We start from the raw sequence: 19,275 nt of genomic DNA, 5'->3' as shown, positions 1-19,275 counted from the left end.
TACGTCCATTAAGCGCGAAAAGTTGTGGTAAATCTATTTTTCGAGAAATACAATCTTCGAGATCTTCACTTTGATCACTCACATAATCACTATCGTTGGGCAATCCAATATCATCCTCATCAGATAAATCCATTAATTCTTCATTGTCATTTACAGCATTTAAATCAGCCATATTCTCTTAACACAAAAATATATATAAAATTCAGTGAACTGTCGCCCGATGGTATTTATATGGATCACATTGTAGGTAATAGTGGGGATCACAAGCATTAGTCTTAAAATAAAAATGATATATAAAGATTGCATCAGAAATGCAAGATTTGCGGGCACCACACGTGCTACTGCATTGCATTAGAAATGCAAGATTTGCAAGATTTGCAGACGCCACACGTGCCAGTTATCTCAGGCAATGGTGTAGATTACAAGCGTTTAGTCTTAAATGAAAAAAAAACAGTGATTTTATATATAGGCGATAATGTTATGAAGATTGCATCAGAAGCGCAAATTTGTAGGCACCGCTATTACAATGTAATAAAAATAATATCATATAAAGATTGCAAGATTTTTGCGAACACCACACGTGCTACTGCATTGCATTGGAAATGCAAGATTTGCAGACGCCACACGTGCCAATTATCTCAGGCAATGGTGTGGATTACAAGCGTTTAGTCTTAAATAAAAAAAAAACAGTGATTTTATATATATAGGTGATAATGTTATGAAGATTGCATCAGAAGCGCAAATTTGTAGGCGCCGCTATACACATGTGCTGAAAAAAAAAATACTAAGCAAAAATTTGTAGACGCCACATGTATGTCACTTATTACAATATGCACGTGCAAAACTGCTAACATTAAAAAAAAAAAAAATATAAAATTACCAGGCGGCTTCCAGTGTTTCATCTGTTCTCCATCGTTATGAAGGTGCTTACTTAAAATGCTGACATAATCGCTATGAATTCATTGAACTTACTCAAAATGTAAACGTAGCAGTTTGTCATATACCGCATATAAAACTGTGGAGCATATAAAACTGCGGAGCATACATCACATTTTATTATTTAACGTATTGAAATCTTAAGAACAAAATGGATCGACGAGAGCAACAGTTGACGGCGCAAGCAGATCGATTGACTTTAGAAGAATTTAATGCATGGAATCAGCAATGTGAAGAATATATCGAATTATTGGAGGACCAGGGGCAAAATAAACGTGCAAGATTATCAATCAGTGCGAAGCAATCACTAGTTGCATGTATTGCACGTATCGAAAGTTTAAGAGATTTAACAAAACAACGTTTCATTCATGTGGGTGCTGGACATAATGCAAAAAATAAAGGACTTTGATGGCGTGAAATCGACACAGCTTTTGAAAACCGCATATTAACTGGTGTGGTAATTAATTCAAACTATATCGAGCCTCACAAATTTTTGGAAGATGCGCGAGTCATTGTATTGAAACATGTGCAAAATATTATGCATAAACATAACAATATAAAAATTAACGTTGTATTTAATGGTGAATTTGTGGCTAACAATAAAACTGCAAATAAAAGTGTGTGCACAAAAAACTGTGAACTCTTTCGTTTAAGTGATCTACAAGAGTGGTACGAGTCACGCATTATCGAGCCTATTCTCGCATCCTTGGACGAATTTCAAGAACGTGACAGTGGGTGGCCACTGTCGCGTATACATAATTTGATGATAATTGTAAATAAACACAATCCATTACATGCTGGGTGCCATGTGATATTACCACAGGAAATTAAAATGAAAAGAGCTGTGATAAATATACAATCTGCTGACAATGCATGTTTCGCATGGTCAGTGGTAGTCGCTCTATACCCAGCCGAGAAACATGTGGATCGAATAATATCATATCCACATTATGCAACAGTGTTAAATCTTGAAGGTATTGAGTTTCCAATAACTATGAAACATGTTAAAAAATTTGAAAATCTTAACAATATTTCCAACAACATATATACGATTGAGAAGAAAAAAATTCTACCAATACAACTCACAGATAAAGTACGAGACAGACACATTCATTTGTTGTACACACAACGAGATAATGATGTTGGACATTTTTCAATAATAAAAAATTTATCACGTCTTATAAGTTCACAGCTGAGTAAAACAAAGAGTAAGAAATATTTTTGTGATCGGTAAGTATAAAAATGTTTTTTTTCTTTTATACAATAAAAAAAATTTTAATGCATTTTGTATAAAAATCAAACTTATAATATGAGTTTTACAAATGAGAATTACAATTAACGCCGCGGGGATGTTACGCGGTCGTGGCCGGTTTATTTAACGCGAAAAGGCGGGTGTTAGTCCTTCGAATATGCGAGTTACGCGGAGACACGCGTTGAGCACGTGGCCGGTAGATGAGATCCGCACAGAATCTATAAATGAGTTTCACGCTTGAGTTAGTCTTTAAATTGATATCTGTCTGTTTAACTGTTCTTGAGAACTCGCACTGAGTTTAAACAATGAGTCACAATTATATTAACCGTGAGTTCACACGCTGCGAGATGTGATGAGCTACTGAGCACGAGGTTCAACACGCCTCGTGCTGCAGGGTGATGTCTTCCAGACGATTCTTGGCGTGTTGCACACTGTGAAGATGATCTGGATGAGTTGTACTGGAGACAAGGCGATGAGTTGAACGATGAGTTGAACGATGAGTAAGAATTCTGAGAGAGGCACACTGCACGTTGCTGCACACGAGATGATGCTTGGCACGGCTGAGTTAATACTGATAAGCCTCGAGCCGGCAACGCCTTCGAGAATCGGAGGCAATTATCGAACGACGGATCGATATCGATCCGTCGCCGGCGATCGGCCCCGAGGTGCTGCCCCCGCGGCGGTGACATGATTAATTACTAAATTGAATCTTTTAACACGTGTGCATAATCATGTTCAGATACTGTATCATCAGTCAATGAGCTGTAAAATGATTCACGTGGAGGCAAACATACATCTTCCAATTTTTCAATACTGTCAACATATTCATATGGAAAGACTCCTTTACGTGTTAATAAATCAAAATTTTCATTAGTTAGATTAGAAAATTCATATCGCGACACTCGCAATTTATCTTTACTTAGAAATGATGCTAACTTCTCAGGACTTGTATTTAGAAATTTAAATGAATCAATAAACCTTAATTTTATACAATTATTTCTATTATGAGTAATGCTTTTAATATTTTTTGTAAATGATATATTTTGTTTTCATCACATGGTAATATAATTGCGCACTCATTAATTTTTCCGCAATCTGCGCTGTGTACCATTAATCTTTCACTCGAACTAAAGTAATGTAAGCATCTGAAATAAAAAATATAAATGTGTTAAAAAATTCAATTTAGTAATTAATCATGTCACCGCCGCGGGGGCAGCACCTCGTGGCCGATTGTAGGCCTGCACTTAGGTACGGACCTGCGCTCGGTTCTGCGCTTCAGCGTTGCTGCGCTGTTTCCCCTTACGCGCATGGCATAGACCACGCGAGCGATGATCTCTCCTCCAACGCCTCAGATATTTCTCAAGCGGTCTCTTAGCCCACTCTTGTTCTGACAAGTTTTAGAGAGGCAACGTGCGTGCGGTAGAAAACGTATTAATCGGCGAGCGGTATAATCCCAACAAGTTAATTAAACAAGTTAATTAAAGTGTTAGTAACAATTCAAACTCTATTTAATTGCCCGCTCATTACCGACTACCAGCATCTCGGTGGACGATCCACCAGGGGCAAGAGGATCGTCCCCACAGTGGTGACCCCGACGTGATTCTTCTTGGTGGTCGAAGAAAGTTTTTTTTAATAAACGCTGCCGATTGATCAATTCCTGGTGTGGAAATCCCTTTCACTGTCCAGCAAGCAGTTCTGTGGACAGACAATTCTATACCGCTGCTATAGCCGTTCCTCGCTGCCGATGGACGATCTAATCCTCTCCATCTTGGTGACTCCTGGCCATCGCTGATTGAGCGCAGCGACTCTCGCTTAGCTTTGCCGTTCAAATCTAACGGGCGCATAAGTTCGGCAACCGATTTCTGGAAACTCAGTGCCTGACCGTGAAAATGCACAGAACTTTGAGACGATCTTCGTTTTCTGTTACTGTCGTGCAAGCTACATTAGCACGGCACCCGATTTTGTCTATTGTAAGGGTGCATGGTGCACCTCACCCCGGACGCAGCCTCGCCCTGTTCCTGCTTCTCCTGCCGTGACGCTGGTGCCTGCTTTTCCTGCTGTTCCTGCTGTTTCTGCTGTTCCTGCTTTTGGAATCATCGAAATTGCGACCGGATATCTTGCGTGAAGCCACCGACACCGGCGCCTTCATCGAGACCATCACAGCCGTTTCTCACCCTGCGGGATCATCGTCATCGCATCGCCCTTCTTTCCCTGTGCCAGTGCCAATGCGTGCGTTCCCTAATTACGATTGCGTATTTAATTTTTAGTGCGCATCGTGTTTGTTTCATGTTCTGATAATGAACATTAGTTTTCCGCGTTAATTTTTTTTAATATTCTTTTTAATATTCTCATTACGCGAATCTTTTTGCTGCATTCTTGCTTTGTTAAAAAAAAAAAAAAAAAAAAACGGTTGGTTTTTTTGCGCGTTCTTGTGGCGTAGCAACCAACGTTCATTTTTGGCTTTCTGTTGCCGCGCCGTCGCACAGCAGCATTCGTTTGTTTAATCTCTCTCTCGCTCTTGCCGCAACGTTTTGTTAGCTTCTCTTTTTTGCGCGCGATTCTCAACAGTCGTCGAAACGTTCCGCGTATGTTTTCCTTTTTTTTTTGTTTTTTTTTTGTCGGGCCACAAAACAATTTCGCCCTCAGCGACCGTCCTCGTTGGATATTTATTTACTTGCGACGAAACTTTATGCGTGCGTTAAATTTCTAAATACAGCGACGTATTTTTAAGACTGTGTTAGTTGCGGCATACTTCAGACTAAGTTAAGCCACGATGGCGCAAAATGCTAGTAGCAATGTTCAAGCGACTTCATCCGGTTCCTCAGCGCACGCGCAGCACGTTGAGGCTTTCTACCGAGTCCCAAAAATGCCTGCATTTTATAAAACTGATCCTGCTCTTTGGTTTATCCAAGTCGAAGCTTCACTTGGAAACGCGGGCATTAAAAGCCAAATTACTATGGCGGACACCGTAGTCGCTCACCTCGACATCGAGGCCGTTGCTTTAATCAACGATTTGGTTGAAAGCCCCGATCCGGTTAAACAGTACGAATTAATAAAAGAGCGAATTGTTTCCACGTTTGCGGTATCCTTTGCGGCTAAATTGCGCCAGTTACTAAAAGGGCAAGTTACCCTCGAAGGGAAGCCATCTCAAATCCTTGCGAAAATGCGTAATCTGTGTGGATCGTTTTGTGGCGATTCTGTATTGCGTTCGATATTTCTTGAATCCCTTCCGAAACCATGTCGCGCTGTACTAGTTACTAGTAAAACCGATAATTTACAAGATTTGGCGCAACTTGCCAATACTATCATGGATGTTTATGGCCTTACGCCACAGTATTCCGTTGCGTCATCTACTAAAGTTTGTTCTTCTGAATTTGCAAATGTTAATAAAAATGCACTTTCTTCATCCTCTAGCTCCATTGAGAGAACGCTGGAGCTGTTGCTTAAGCAAATGCAAAGATTATCGACTCAGGATCGTACTCGCAACCGTTATCGTAATGGCCCTAATAATAACCTTTCGCGCTCTCGTTCTCGTTCTCGTAGCCGTTCTGCAGCCGGAATCTGTTGGATTCATAGAAAATACGGCATTAAAGCAGTACACTACGTTAAACCTTGCTCGTGGAAACAACCCGCTGACCACTCGTTAAACTAACAGGGCCTTTGCCCACTGAGGCAATGGTCGAGGCCCCTGATAGTTCTCAACGCCTTCATGTTCGCGACCGCAAGTCCGGTAACATCCTTTTCGTTGATTCCGGTGCAGAAATATCGCTATTCCCGTCTTCTAAATGCAAAAATTTACGCCCTTTCGGCAATAAATTGTTTGCTGCCAACAATACCGTCATAGACACCTACGGTATAGTGCGTCTCACCCTGGACCTTGGTATCCGTCGTCCAATCGTTTGGAATTTTTGTGTTGCCGCTGTTCCTTTTGCTATAATCGGAGCAGATCTTATTTCAAATTATAATTTGCTAATTGATCTTAAACGCCGACGCCTTGTAGATGAGACCACCGGTCTATTTGCTTCGGGTGTACTTAAATCCACCTCCGCGGTTTCGGCTCATTTAATTCAACCAGCGCATAAATACGCGCATATTATTACTGATTTTCCCAGGGTCTTTGGTGCGGCGCAAGCAACTCCGCTTAAGTCTCGTGGTGTGCACCACCACATAATTACCACAGGTTCCCCTGTCGCTGAGCGTGCTCGTCGCTTACCCCCAGATAAGCTCAAGACCGTTAAAGCTCAATTTCAACGCGATTGTGAGGAAGGACTCTGCAGACCTTCGAGTAGCCCTTGGGCAAGTCCCATCCACCTCGTTAAAATTACATCTCCGTACTGTTTTTCAACGACTTGATAAGTTTTATCTTCGCGTGAACGCTGACAAATGTGTTTTCGGTGTGCCTGAACTCGTTTTCCTCGGTCATTTAATTACTCCTCATGGTTTTAAACCCACGGCCGATAAAGTTGCAGCAATCGCGGATTTTCCCAAGCCACGCACTGTCGAACAGTTGCGTCGTTTTCTTGGCATGATTAATTTTTATCGCCGCTGTATGCCGAACGCCGCCGCGACACAAGCACCGCTCCATGCGTACATTACTAATTCGCGAAAACGTGATAAACGCGAAATTCCTTGGACCCCCCAAGCCGAAACAGCATTTAATCAGTGCAAAACCGATTTGTCTAACGCTGCTCTGTTAGCGTATCCCTCCGACTCAGGTTCGTCACTGATGCTTCCGACTTCGCCATGGGCGCAGTCTTGGAGCAAATTACTGATGATTCGTGGAAGCCACTGGCTTTCAGTAGATGTATATAGGCCGGTTCTGGACCAATTCGTATTAGTGTATCCGTGTGACCTAGGGCGAGGGGTAATGACGTCACGCGGGGAGGGGTGTTTTTCCAGGAATCGCTCCTTTGTCTGCGATTCTCGGAACAGATTGTTTATAAATATAACAATAACATAAAAGTTATGAAATTTGATATTTTAATTACGTAATTTGATATTTTTAAAAATAGATAAGTGCGTTATCGCGCCGCGGTATTTTCCTGCGGCATCGCGAATTTCAAAGGGTTGGAATTTTTTCAAAAGGGGAAAGGGGGGGTGTCTTATTTTTTACAGGAGGTAAAGGGGGGGTGTTGGGGGTGACCACGCGAGTCTTAGTCATGGCGTCGGCGGCGACGAGCGGCGGGGCGGCGGCGGATCGCAAAGAATCGCGCGCCCATCGTTCCGTCTCGCTCGCACCCGTTCGCGCCGCCTATCGTTCCCTCTCGCTCTCGTTCACGCGTTCGTCACCATCGACTACGACTCGCTCGCACCCGTTCGCGCCGCCTATTGTTTATCAACAATTTAGTACACGCTGTTTAAAATCGTTAGATTATGCTATTCTAACTTTTTAAATGCTAGACTATCGAATGCCGTCAGAGCGACGCCAGTCTGGTTATATGAGAGGCTTTGTTTCAAATGATATTATTTTTCTGTCATCATAAGAATCTACTCGAAAGAAACTATTCTAAATTTTTCGTGCCTTATCTCGCTAAAGACGGGGCAGTCCCGAACGAAACCTAAGATGCCCTTTGTTATAATAGAAAACTGCTCTACTTCCCTTGAAGCAATGCCTCTCAAGTCAGTCTCCTTCTTATACGCATTAAGAACGCATCTCTCGCTAATACTATCGCGGCCAGCAGAGCCATTCTTTGTTAAATTAAAAACATTATAATAATTTCTATCTTTTCGTGCCCAGCAGTGGCTAAGTGTTAATCCTTGCAAAAATAAAATTTATAAAGTGCAACCTGTATTTAAGTTTTTTCGCTCGAACCTTCTTCTTAGTGCGAACACACGCTCATACGATTCGAATGCGGGTGACGCTGCACGTACACCCCCGGCTAATCGCTCCTTCTTATTATCTTATTTCTCTCTCACTCAGATACGTATGTTGCATACGAACGAGGCGGACTCACAATTATAATAAAATGAAGGATGGAATAGAGGCGATTAAAAATGATACGTTCCGATTACAAAAGTATATATTTATTTTATGAATATGCGTTACAATATATTACATATTTTTCACGCGAGTCTTAGTCAAGGCGTCGGCGGCGAGCGGCGGGGCGGCGGATCGCAAAAGATCGCGCGCCCATTGTTGCCTTTCGCTCGCACTTGTTTGCGCCGCCTATCGTTCCCTCTCGTTCTCGTTCACGCGTTTGTCACCATCGACTACGACTCGTAGTTTTCATGCGTAGTATGCCGCTTTGAAATATAATATTAAACAAAAGTTGACACTATGAGGATGCACAACTGTCGGCCCAGGGCTTGAGTGTATTTTCCTCTTCTTATTATTCTTATGATAAGAAAAAATTTTAATAGGTTGCGTTGGAGTTTTATACCGAGAGGGTATCTTTTTTAATCAATCGCTAATGTCGTGTTTATCAATCGCTCATGTCGTGTTTATCAGTCGCTCATGTGGTATTGATTCTTTGCCCAAGACAATCATCGAAGAGCTGTGCGATTCATGTAATCCGTAAATGGTAAGTATAAAGATAAATAAAATAAAAAATATTTTTATTCGTACGAATAGTAGCCGTAAAATTTTAATATTACAGAGGAACAATTTTGCGTAAAGCCAACGTCACCGGCGTCTTCATTGCAATCATCATCGTCATCATCGTCATCGTTGCTCGCATTATATCGATTGTATAAGATAATATCGTTAAAATATATAATTAGTAAAAAATCCCCATTACTTAAATTTTCTTGTGAACACCATGTATCGTTTGCATTATATCTCTCTCACTCCTATTTTGTATTTTCTCGTTCGGTATCGCGTTCAAGTGTCATTCGCGCTCTCGCTCACACCCTTTCACGCTCTCACTCGCATTCTTTAGTTATCGTTTGCAGATGCGTAACATGCTATCGCTAGATTTTTTTCTATATACCCGTGTGGTCAAAAAATCTTTTGCGCTTTTTATGGGCTTCAAACGTTGTAAAAAATCTTTTTGCGTTTTTCTCTTGGTCAAGTGTCGTTCATGCTTTTCTAGTAATCGTTTCAAGATGCCTTCGTTAGATATGGACGATTCTTTCTACACGCCTATGCGACAAAAATCTTTGGCGTCTTGAATCTTTTGTATCACGTTTCGTTTTCGTTGGCCCGGCGTCTATTTTCTTTGTTTATTGATGAGAACGACGACGACGACGACGATGTGACCATACCTCATTTTCAGTCTCACATCCGTAGGTGCAGGATCTCTTTTGAAGACAGTGAAAAAACTTTTTGTAAAAAATAAAAAATGGCATATTTTGGGGAACAAGGTATGTATTATAATACAATTTATAATACAATTTATAAAAATAATTTAATCTGTTATTAAATCATATAATAATATGTATTTTTATGTTTTTAGCCAAACAACAGCTCTGCCGCGACTTCCAGCGAGGAACCTGCTCCAATAGTTATTGCGCGTTTGTGCACACTTACAGATACTGCTACAGTTATCAAAACAAAAAGTGCACAAACGCGCAATGCAAATTTTTGCATTTAACGAGCGTGGAGCAGGCTCGTTACGAGGCTACCGGGTTAACATCGGAGAAATTGCGGTATGAAGTCGGACGCACCCTGCAAAATTCCATCATCTGCGGGGATTACAAGGCGGGCAGGTGTACTAGGACGGACTGCCAACGTCGGCATATCGGGCATGACGAAAAACTGGAGTGTATTGTGTGCTGCAGCGAAATTGTGATGGACACGTTCGGGGCGTCGAGTTGCGGGCACGTGTATTGCTATACATGTGCTCTGAAGTGCCAAGGGCCCCCGCGTCCGTACACAATGCTTACAGTTGTGTGCCCGGTATGCCGATCCGTCGCTAGCTACGAACAATTGCTATAGCTTATGTCGTTTTTTTGCGTTTATTGTTTTTGCTTGTGTCGTTTTTTTGCGTTTATTGTATTTGCTTGTGTCGTTTTTTTGCGTTTTTTGCGTTTATTGTATTTGCTTGTGTCGTTTTTTTGCGTTTTTTGCGTTTATTGTATTTGCTTGTGTCGTTTTTTTTTTTGCTTATGTTTTGTTTATTTGTATAATTTTTAATGTAATTTTTAATGTATTTTTTAATGTATTTTTAAATGTAATTTTTAATATAATTTTTAATGTAATTTTATGTATTTTCATGATTATGTTTTTTTATACTTGTATTATTTTTAATTTAATTTTTAATGTAATTTAATTGAATTTTTATGTTGTATGATAAGTTTTTTTTTTGGTACATGGTATTAAATAAGATTGAAAATATTATATTAGAAACATATTTTATTACTTTTGTATAAATATATTTTAATTATTAAAAACTTACAAACTAATAAATATGTGTACAATTACTTTAGAATAAAATATAATATAAAAATGAATATATAATATAAAAAGAAAATAATACAAAGAAATAATACAAAGAAAATAATAAAAATAAAATATTAAATTTAAATAAAACTTAACCTAAACTTATAAACTAAAAGTGTATTAATAAAAAATGAAAAATGAAAAATGAAAAATGAAAATAATAAAAATAAAACTTAACTTAACTTAAACTTAACCTAAACTTATAAACTAATTTTTTTGGAGTCCTTAGTCATTGTCTGAAACAAAAAAAAGAAATTATTAAAAAACATATAAAATAAAATGTATTAAATAATTAAAATTTATTTCAAATATACTTACATAGATTGATCTGCACCTTCCATTGTTTGCACACCGTGCAGAGATGTTTGGGCACTTGGCCTTGCATAGAGAATGGTATCACCTTTATGCACGGTGTGCAAAAGGAGAGTCCGCAAATTAGGGCCTGGATCCCCTTAAAGTGTTGCACCCGACAGAAATTGCATCTCGGCGTGTTATCCTCTGTAATTTAAAAATTAATATTAATTAATTAAAAAAAAAAAAAAAAAAAAACTTACTGGGAAATGTCCCATTCTCGCAAGAGAGGCACTCCCACATGCACTCTCCCAGTAAATTTTTCGTGCATGTGTGAGGCCTCTGATCCGGCGGGTACGTTTCGCGTAGCAGGTACGCTAGGCGTTTTAATTCTCCAAACGCCGTTTTTGACATCGGCCGCACATGGTGGTTAATTTCATCCACCTCATCCTGGTTGAGGTGGACGAATTTGCATGTGGTTCCTGATAGGCACACCGACTTCGTACACTGCCGGACCTCGTGGAACATTCTGCAGTCACTTCTGGCGCACACCTTCATCAAATAATCTCTGCAACTCATTGTAAATGAGATCTTGCCGAAAATTTTTTTCTATATAATTTTGATTAGATCTTGCCAAAAAACAACAAAAGCCAAAAAAAAACAATATAAGCAAAAAACGACAACAGCAATAATAAAAACGACAACAGCAATAATAAAAAACAACACAAGCAATAATAAAAACAACAGAAGCAATAAAAAACAATAGAAGCAATTTTGACATGTGCACTCCTCGACTGGCGAGCGACTGACTGACGAGCGACCGACTGAAAATCACGTGCTGCGTTTCTATCCGCTTCCATATGTGTGTTCGTAAATGCACAATGAATGATGCTTAAAGAAGCGGATATACAAACGGACTTAAGGCCCTTTCGGTGTAATTCATTCAGCCGGCGTATCGATCCACATGATAAAACTTTTTGCAATACCCAGGTGTATGAATAAGGTTGACATATCTACCGGGTGCACATTTTCTGTTTGCCCGACTCTGATTAACGAAACAAGAGCCGCATCGCCAGAGAGAATATCATTTATGGTAATCCACCGCCGCGCTTTTTCCATGATAATTCTAGCAAGCGTTATGTCTTGCTCCGTCCACATCTGGGCTCGCCGAGGCAAGATTCCGTCTAGAACACACGGTATCGCTTGCCACTTTAATTCACAGAATCGTTCGTCCAGTCGGAAACACTCATAAGGTAGTCTACAGGTTTTGCGAGCCCAGTCGCGAAGATGTACCGTAATCTATGTAGCACTAACATCATCGATGATTCCTCTTTGCCACTTTAAACCTTCTCGGATAGCAACAAGGGTTCCCACTGTAACTTCATGTGGTAACAGCATGAGGTTGGCTACTGCAATCCTCATAAATGCAGTCAATTGTTCAAGCATCTCCAAATGAGCCTTCTCTCCGTTTATTAACTTTACCCAAAATAGCGTGGGTGATTGTACGCGTATCACGCGTACTTCGTACGGCCAGCGGGTAAGTTGTCTTATATTGATGTCGGAAATCATCTGAAAAAAATATTTTATATTAAGCGGAAATTTTAAAAAAAGATATTAAAAATAATATCAGAAAAGATACTTACATTTTTTGTTACTTGTTAATTGGCGACGATCAGTTACCGATGCCTGGTTGCAAGGAACTGATCGCTCGACGGTTGAAGAACTCATTTCGATCCAAATTGTTTTATACTGATAAAAAAATTATCGCTCTCACTCGCGTTGTCACTCACGTTGCCACTTACGTTGCCACTCACGTTGCCACTCACGTTACCCCACATCAATGAAAAATAGACTGCTAAGAGAACAAAAGACTATGCGGCTAAATTCAAAGACTGCAAACGGAGGTAGTTGCTATTTAGCAGGTATGCATTTCTTTTCTCGGAAAGAGATAAGGTAAAGATATTAATTTCCCCACATCATTGAAAAATAGACTGCTAAGAGAACAAAAGACTATGCGGCTAAATTCAAAGGCTGCAAACGGAGGTAGTTGTTATTTAGCAGGTGTGCATTTCTTTTCTCGGAAAGAGATAAGGTAACGATTTTAATTCCCCCACATCTTTGAAAAATAGACTGCTCAGATAACAAAAACTATGCGGCTAAACTCAAACTCTGCAAACGGGGTAGTTGCTATTTAGCGGGTGTACATTTCTTTTATCGGACAGAGATAAGATAGCAATTTTTAAATACTGCAAAGTGAAACTTATGAAATGACTCATTATAATTTGAGAGAGGGTAAAAAATGTGTCACATGATTAATCAGGAGTAGGGGTAGAATATAAAGCATTCCTTAGGCCTCTGTTTGCGTCAAGATAAAGGTTCGAACAAAAAAACTTGATTACAGGTTGCACTATATAAATTTTATTTTTGCAAGAATTAACACTTAGCCGCTGCTGGGCACGAAAAGATAGAAAGTATTATAATGTCTTTAATTTAACAATGAATGGCTCTGCTGGCCGCGATAGTATTAGCGAGAGATGCGTTCTTAATGCGTATAAGAAGGCAACTGACTTGAGAGGCATTGCTTCAAAGGAAGCAGAGCAGTTTTCTATTATAACAAAGAGCATCTTAGGTTTCGTTCGGGACTGCCCCGTCTTTAGCGAGATAAGGCACGAAAAATTTAGAATAGTTTCTTTCGAGTAGATTCTTATGATGATAGAAAAATAATATCATTTGAAACAAAGCCTCTCATATAACCAGACTGGCGTCGCTCTGACGGCATTCGATAGTCTAGCATTTAAAAAGTTAGAATAGCATAATCTAACGATTTTAAACATTTCCGCCCGCCTCGTCAGGAGCTGACGAATTTTTTGCAAAAGAAGTATCTTGTACAGGCAAAGGAACAATTTTAACGGCGGGTCGCGTAAATGTGGATGATGCAGTGCGTACTGTTATCACCCTAACTTGCCGATCAGAGCCCGGATGAGTTCCTATAATTCGTGCAAGAGGCCATTTACCTGGCGACGTTGTTTCACCTTTTATTAAGCAGAGCATGCCTACTTGCAGATTTGGCTGAGTTGTTCGCCATTTAGAGCGTATATTAAGCGTAGGCAAGTATTCGGCTGACCAACGCCGCCAGAAATGGTCACGCATTTTTTGCACGAGTTCCCAGCGGGAAAGTCTATTGTCGGATATATTAGTCAAGCATGGCTCGGGCACAGCATTTAATGCATTTTCTATAAGGAAGTGCCCTGGTGTAAGTGCTTCTAGGTCCTCGGGATCAGCGGAGAGTGGTATCAAGGGTCTAGAATTTAAACACGCTTCAATTTGTGTTAGTAAAGTATACATTTCCTCAAATGTTAGAGTAGCCTCTCCGATAACCCGTCGGATATGATGTTTTGTAGCTTTAACAGCAGCCTCCCAAATTCCGCCAAAATGAGGTGCAGATGGAGGATTAAATTTCCATTTAATTGCTTGATTTGCAATGGTTTGAGTAAATTCCTTACTTTTTATACTTTCAGCAAAAAATTTTCTTAATTCTTTGTCTGCTCCGACAAAATTAGTTCCTCAATCGCTTGAAATAGTGGAACAAATTCCTCTTCTAGAAATAAAACGCCGGAGGGCTGCTAAAAAGGCTGCGGTTGTATAATCTGAGACCAATTCAATGTGTATTGCGCGCGTGGAAAAACATATAAAAATGGCCAAAAATGCTTTATGGGCTCTTTGCCCTCGACCCTTGCTTGTTTTGATTATTAAAGGTCCAGCGTAGTCTATTCCGGTATTTAAAAATGGACGATTTGCCGTAACCCGAGCTTGCGGCAAATCGCTCATTTGAGGATGCGGAGATGTGCCTATCCAACGAACGCATGGTACGCAATTTTTAATGTGTTCTTTTACTGACGCTCTGCCTCCCATAAGCCAGTAGCGTTGCCTTATGGTTGACAATGTTAGTTGCGGTCCACCATGCAGGGTTCTTTTATGATAATGATCTATGATTAAAAAGGTTAAATTTGAGCGCTTAGGTAATATTATCGGGTGCTGCTGATCCCGCGACAACGACGCATTTCGTAACCGACCGCCGACTCTTAAAATTCCGATCTCGCTTATAATAGGAGACAGAGGAGATAAAGCATTATTTCGAGGAAGCGATTTTCCATCAGTTAATAATTTAATTTCTTCCGAGAACCAAAGTCGTTGTGTTGTTATGATCCAGAAATTAAGCGATTTATTTATTTCAGACCAAGATAATGGTCCCTTTGAGCTTCCCTTTAGCCAGCGTCGGCATAATGCAGTGATTCTTAATAACTTAAGTAATGTCGAAAATTTTAATAATAGCTCATTTTCTTTCGGTAATGTGGTTATAGTAAGCACTTGAGACTTTTGCTCGTTTTTAATAGCACTTAATTCTTCAGAATTAATATCAAAATTATTTTGTTTTGGTTGTTCATTATTATTTTGCTTGAGCCATTCCGGGCCTGACCACCAGAGTGGGTGATTTAGCAGTTCGCTTGGCAAGAGACCGCGAGAAGCGCAGTCGGCAGGATTTTCAGGGCCTGGAATATGGTTCCAGTAAGCAGGTGGTAATGCTTGCTGGATTTCCGATACGCGGTTTGCTACGTAGGTGGTCCATTTTGAAGGGTGACCCTTGAGCCAAGCAAGAGTTACGGTAGAATCAGACCAAAGATTAATGCTATTAAACTTTAACTTTATAGTAGCTTGAACGTGTATAACTGATCGAGTTAAAAGAGTGGCGGCGCACAATTCTAATCGAGGTAAGGATATTTTTTTTAGCGGTGCTACGCGAGTTTTGGCTTGTAATAATGATATTTTAGATTCATTGTTCTGGCTAATTTTAACAAAAATTACTGCGGCGTAAGCTCGCTCGGAGGCATCTGTGAAACCATGCAATTCTATTAAAGATGTTGTTTTCGTGGTCTTAAGCCACCGTGGTATTTTAATTTCCGACAGCCTTAATAATTCCTTGCGAAATTGATACCATAAATTGAAATCGTCTTTATCTAATGGATGATCCCAATCATTTCCCTTAAGCCAGAGCGTTTGGATTAAGATTTTTGCTTTAACAATGACCGGTGCAAGCCAACCGAGAGGATCGAAAAACCGGGCTGTTTCGGAGAGTACTATTCTTTTCGTAGGTATTTGATTCTCTAATGGTGTTACATGAAAATAAAAGAAATCCTCTGCAGGATTCCAGCGAAGGCCTAAAATAGTGTGCGTAATATCACTGTGAAAATCTACTGGACCCTTGCTTGGCTCAGATGTCGGTATTATTTTGTTTAGTTTACTGCTATTGAACGACCATTTGGCTAAAGGGAAACCGCCCGCCGTGCAAATATTAATTAACTGCGTAATTAAGATTTTTGCGGATGATACTGAATCTGCGCCAGTCAATATATCGTCCATGTATGTTTCATGACGGAGAACCGATGCGCCTAAAGGAAAATTGTTCGCTTCGTCGAGGGCTAATTGTTTAATTACTCGGTTAGCTAAATATGACGCAGAACATAATCCATAAGTAACAGTATTTAGTGTATAATCAAAATATTCATAAATAGAACTCGGACGCCAAATTATTCGCTGGTAGTCTCGATCCTCTGGGTGAATTTTAATCTGCCGATACACTTTTTCTATATCTGTGGTTATAGCTATCTGATACCGTCGCCAATTAGAAATTATATCAGAAAGTGCAGGAAGTAGATTAGGTCCGTTAAGCAATACATCATTGAGAGACTCTGAATTTTTAAAGCGTGCAGAGGCATTGAAAACTACTCGTAATTTTGAATTAGGGTCGTTGCCCTTGAATACCCCATGATGAGGCAGGTAATAATGTTTGTCAGATGTTGGAAGCGTTGTTTTGGACATGTGTCCTAACATTTCGTATTCGTGTAAGAATTGGTTGTATTGAAAACGTAAATGAGGTTGTGAGCTAAGGCGTTTTTCTAGCTTTGAAAAGATATTAATTGACGACGGTCGAGAGTTTGCAAACTCCGGGCCTTGCTTAGCGAACGGCAGTCTAACCATATAACGGCCTGACGGCAATCGTTGAGTAGTTTCAGTAAAATATTCCTCGCACTTTCGATCTGCGTCGGTAAGAGGGATTGATTTTAGTGGTAATTCTTCCTGTTGCCAGAAACGCGATACCAGTTCTACTATATTTTCTTGAGTTTGGCAATGATTTATGGAGACAAAAGTGGCAGACTGAATTTCACCCGTAGATCCGGATAAAATCCATCCTAATGCTGTTTTTAAAGCTACGGGCATTTTAGCTGTGCCCTTTCGCAAGCCATTTTCTATTATAATGGCGTGAACTTCTGCTCCTAAAATTAAATCGATAGGATCGTTAGAGGAAAAATCGGGATCAGCAAACACTAGGCTTTGCAAATGTGGCCATGACTCATTGTTGTTAATAACACGCTGTGTATTAACGGTAACACGAGGTAAAATTAACGCCGAAATCTTTACGCAAAATTCCTGATTCACACAAGATTTTAAATTGAAATTGACACGACCGCGCGCGTAACAAGTTTTATCACCACCAATGCCGAAAATTGTGGTGGTGTCTGCTTTTCGGGGTAAATGTAGTTTTTCTACGAGAACTTCCGAAATAATTGAAACTTCCGAACCCGGATCTATGAGCGCTCGCACTATTAATTTTTTGTTGTACTTATCGGTAATTATAACCCTTGCTGTGGCCAATAAAACTGAGACTCGTCCAGTTACATAATTACGCAAATGGAGAGACGTGACTGAGGCGTCTTGCGTGGCGGGACGCTCTTCCGGCTTTTGCGACGAGATGGTTGATGGACCTGTTGAAGCTGAACCTGCTGGCAATGAACCTGCTGGTTGAGTTGTTCTGTGCATGATCGCTGGGCTTCGAAGGAATGTTTCGTGAATGGTTGAGTGGTGCCGTCTTCCGCAGGAGACACAACTTTTTTTTGAAGGACACTGGCTAACGGCATGCTTTCCGAAGCAATTGATGCACAAACTATTTTCTGCGGCATAGTCTCGGCGCGCTGCAGGCCCTTTCCTGGAGAACTCACTACATGCAAGGATATAATGATCTCCCTTGCATAAAAAGCATGAGGAGGGCTTACCTCCCGTGCTAAATGGCGCGGTGTGCGTAACCAAAGCTCGGGCTGGCTTAGAAACAGTTGATGTTTTTGTCGAGGTGTCATGTCCCGCAGGGTATAGAGCTTCTAGAGCCCGCAACCGATTTTCCAAAAAATTTTTTAACTCTTCAAAGGTAGGTGGTTCGGTAGTGCCACCGATCGCAGTTTCCCACTCGCGGCGTGAACGAGAATCCAATAGCTCGATCACTAAATGGATAAAGAGATCGTTATCAGTAATAGGACGGCGAATTCCTTCCATTGTTCCGGCAGTCTGAAGCACATTATGGAAGAGTCGTCTTAGTTCTTGGACAGACTCAGTCCGCATTTTAGACAATGAAGTAAACGTTGAAAAGCAGGATCGCACAAGCATACGCTTATTAGCGTAATATTCTTTTAACATAGTCCATACTCGTTCGTAGTTGTCGGCGGTAGTGGGAATATTTTTTACTAGCTGCTCTGCCTCACCCTTGAGACAGCAGCGTAAATAATGGAGTTTTTCTACCTCCATTAATGACGAATCTCGTGCTATCATAGATTGAAAAAGATCCTAGAACGCAGGCCAGTCCTCAAATTTTCCAGAAAAGGTAGGCTGTTGAATGCGGGGAAGCTGGCGTCGAGAGGAAACTTCGCCCTTGCGCAGAGAGAGCTCGGGTTTTTCCTCTGTTTTGCGATGTTCTTCTGCAAGATCCATCAAGATTGCCCGCTGCGAGACATAAGCTTCTTCGACCATGCTATAGGCATCGGCCTTAACATAATCATGCTCGGCAAGTTCCGTCCAAAAACTAGTATGAAGAGTTTCATGACCCTTTTCGAATTTGCTCCAATAATTATCGAGAAGTCTCAAGCGAGTCTCGATGGAGCCGGGAGTGATTTTAGCCGCACCTCCCTTTTTTAAATTTTCCACTGAGCGTGAAATACGCCCGTATAAATCCGTCTGGCTACGGATTATTGAATCCATGCTTTGACTCATGTCGATTAAGTCTCTTACACAACACTGCACTGTAACAAATTTTTCGAATGGGCAAGGATATGCGTATCCGGCTCGAAGGACCAAAAAATGTTTGCGTCAAGATGAAGGTTCGAACGAAAAAACTTGATTACAGGTTGCACTATATAAATTTTATTTTTGCAAGAATTAACACTTAGCCGCTGCTGGGCACGAAAAGATAGAAAGTATTATAATGTCTTTAATTTAACAATGAATGGCTCTGCTGGCCGCGATAGTATTAGCGAGAGATGCGTTCTTAATGCGTATAAGAAGGCAACTGACTTGAGAGGCATTGCTTCAAAGG

The 19,275-nt window shown here is 40.4% G+C and overlaps 2 protein-coding genes across 2 annotated transcripts; one reads left to right on the top strand and one right to left on the bottom strand.

Annotated features, from left to right (window-relative positions):
* Nucleotides 1-4,961: 4,961 nt before the first annotated feature.
* LOC139110174 (uncharacterized) lies at nucleotides 4,962-5,840 on the top strand. Its single transcript, XM_070669793.1, has one exon. The coding sequence runs from the start codon at nucleotides 4,962-4,964 to the stop codon at nucleotides 5,838-5,840; it is 879 nt and encodes a 292-aa protein (XP_070525894.1).
* A 6,318-nt stretch (nucleotides 5,841-12,158) lies between these two features.
* LOC139110165 (uncharacterized) lies at nucleotides 12,159-18,953 on the bottom strand. Its single transcript, XM_070669781.1, has 6 exons — nucleotides 18,609-18,953; nucleotides 17,969-18,530; nucleotides 17,617-17,913; nucleotides 14,546-17,518; nucleotides 13,806-14,401; nucleotides 12,159-12,428 (listed from the first exon to the last, which is right to left on the bottom strand). The coding sequence occupies exons 1-6, from the start codon at nucleotides 18,951-18,953 to the stop codon at nucleotides 12,159-12,161; spliced, it is 5,043 nt and encodes a 1,680-aa protein (XP_070525882.1).
* Between the last annotated feature and the right edge of the window lie 322 nt (nucleotides 18,954-19,275).

This window comes from Cardiocondyla obscurior, linkage group LG02, assembly GCF_019399895.1.
Source record: "Cardiocondyla obscurior isolate alpha-2009 linkage group LG02, Cobs3.1, whole genome shotgun sequence".
In the NCBI taxonomy this organism is placed as follows: Eukaryota; Metazoa; Arthropoda; class Insecta; order Hymenoptera; family Formicidae; genus Cardiocondyla; species Cardiocondyla obscurior.
Note: the sequence above shows the minus strand (reverse complement) of the source record. Positions and strands in the feature narration are given on the sequence as shown.

Excerpts from the sequence above, each read along its gene's own strand:
- LOC139110165 (XM_070669781.1), bottom strand. The coding sequence starts at position 18,953 with ATGAGTCAAAGCATGGATTCAATAATCCGTAGCCAGACGGATTTATAC. Across the intron at positions 18,531-18,608 it reads TCTCTCTGCGCAAGGGCGAA|GATCTTTTTCAATCTATGAT; the intron begins GTTTCCTCTCGA and ends CCTGCGTTCTAG. Across the intron at positions 14,402-14,545 it reads ATTTTTGGCCATTTTTATAT|ACAAAGAATTAAGAAAATTT; the intron begins GTTTTTCCACGC and ends TTGTCGGAGCAG.
- LOC139110174 (XM_070669793.1), top strand. The coding sequence starts at position 4,962 with ATGGCGCAAAATGCTAGTAGCAATGTTCAAGCGACTTCATCCGGTTCC.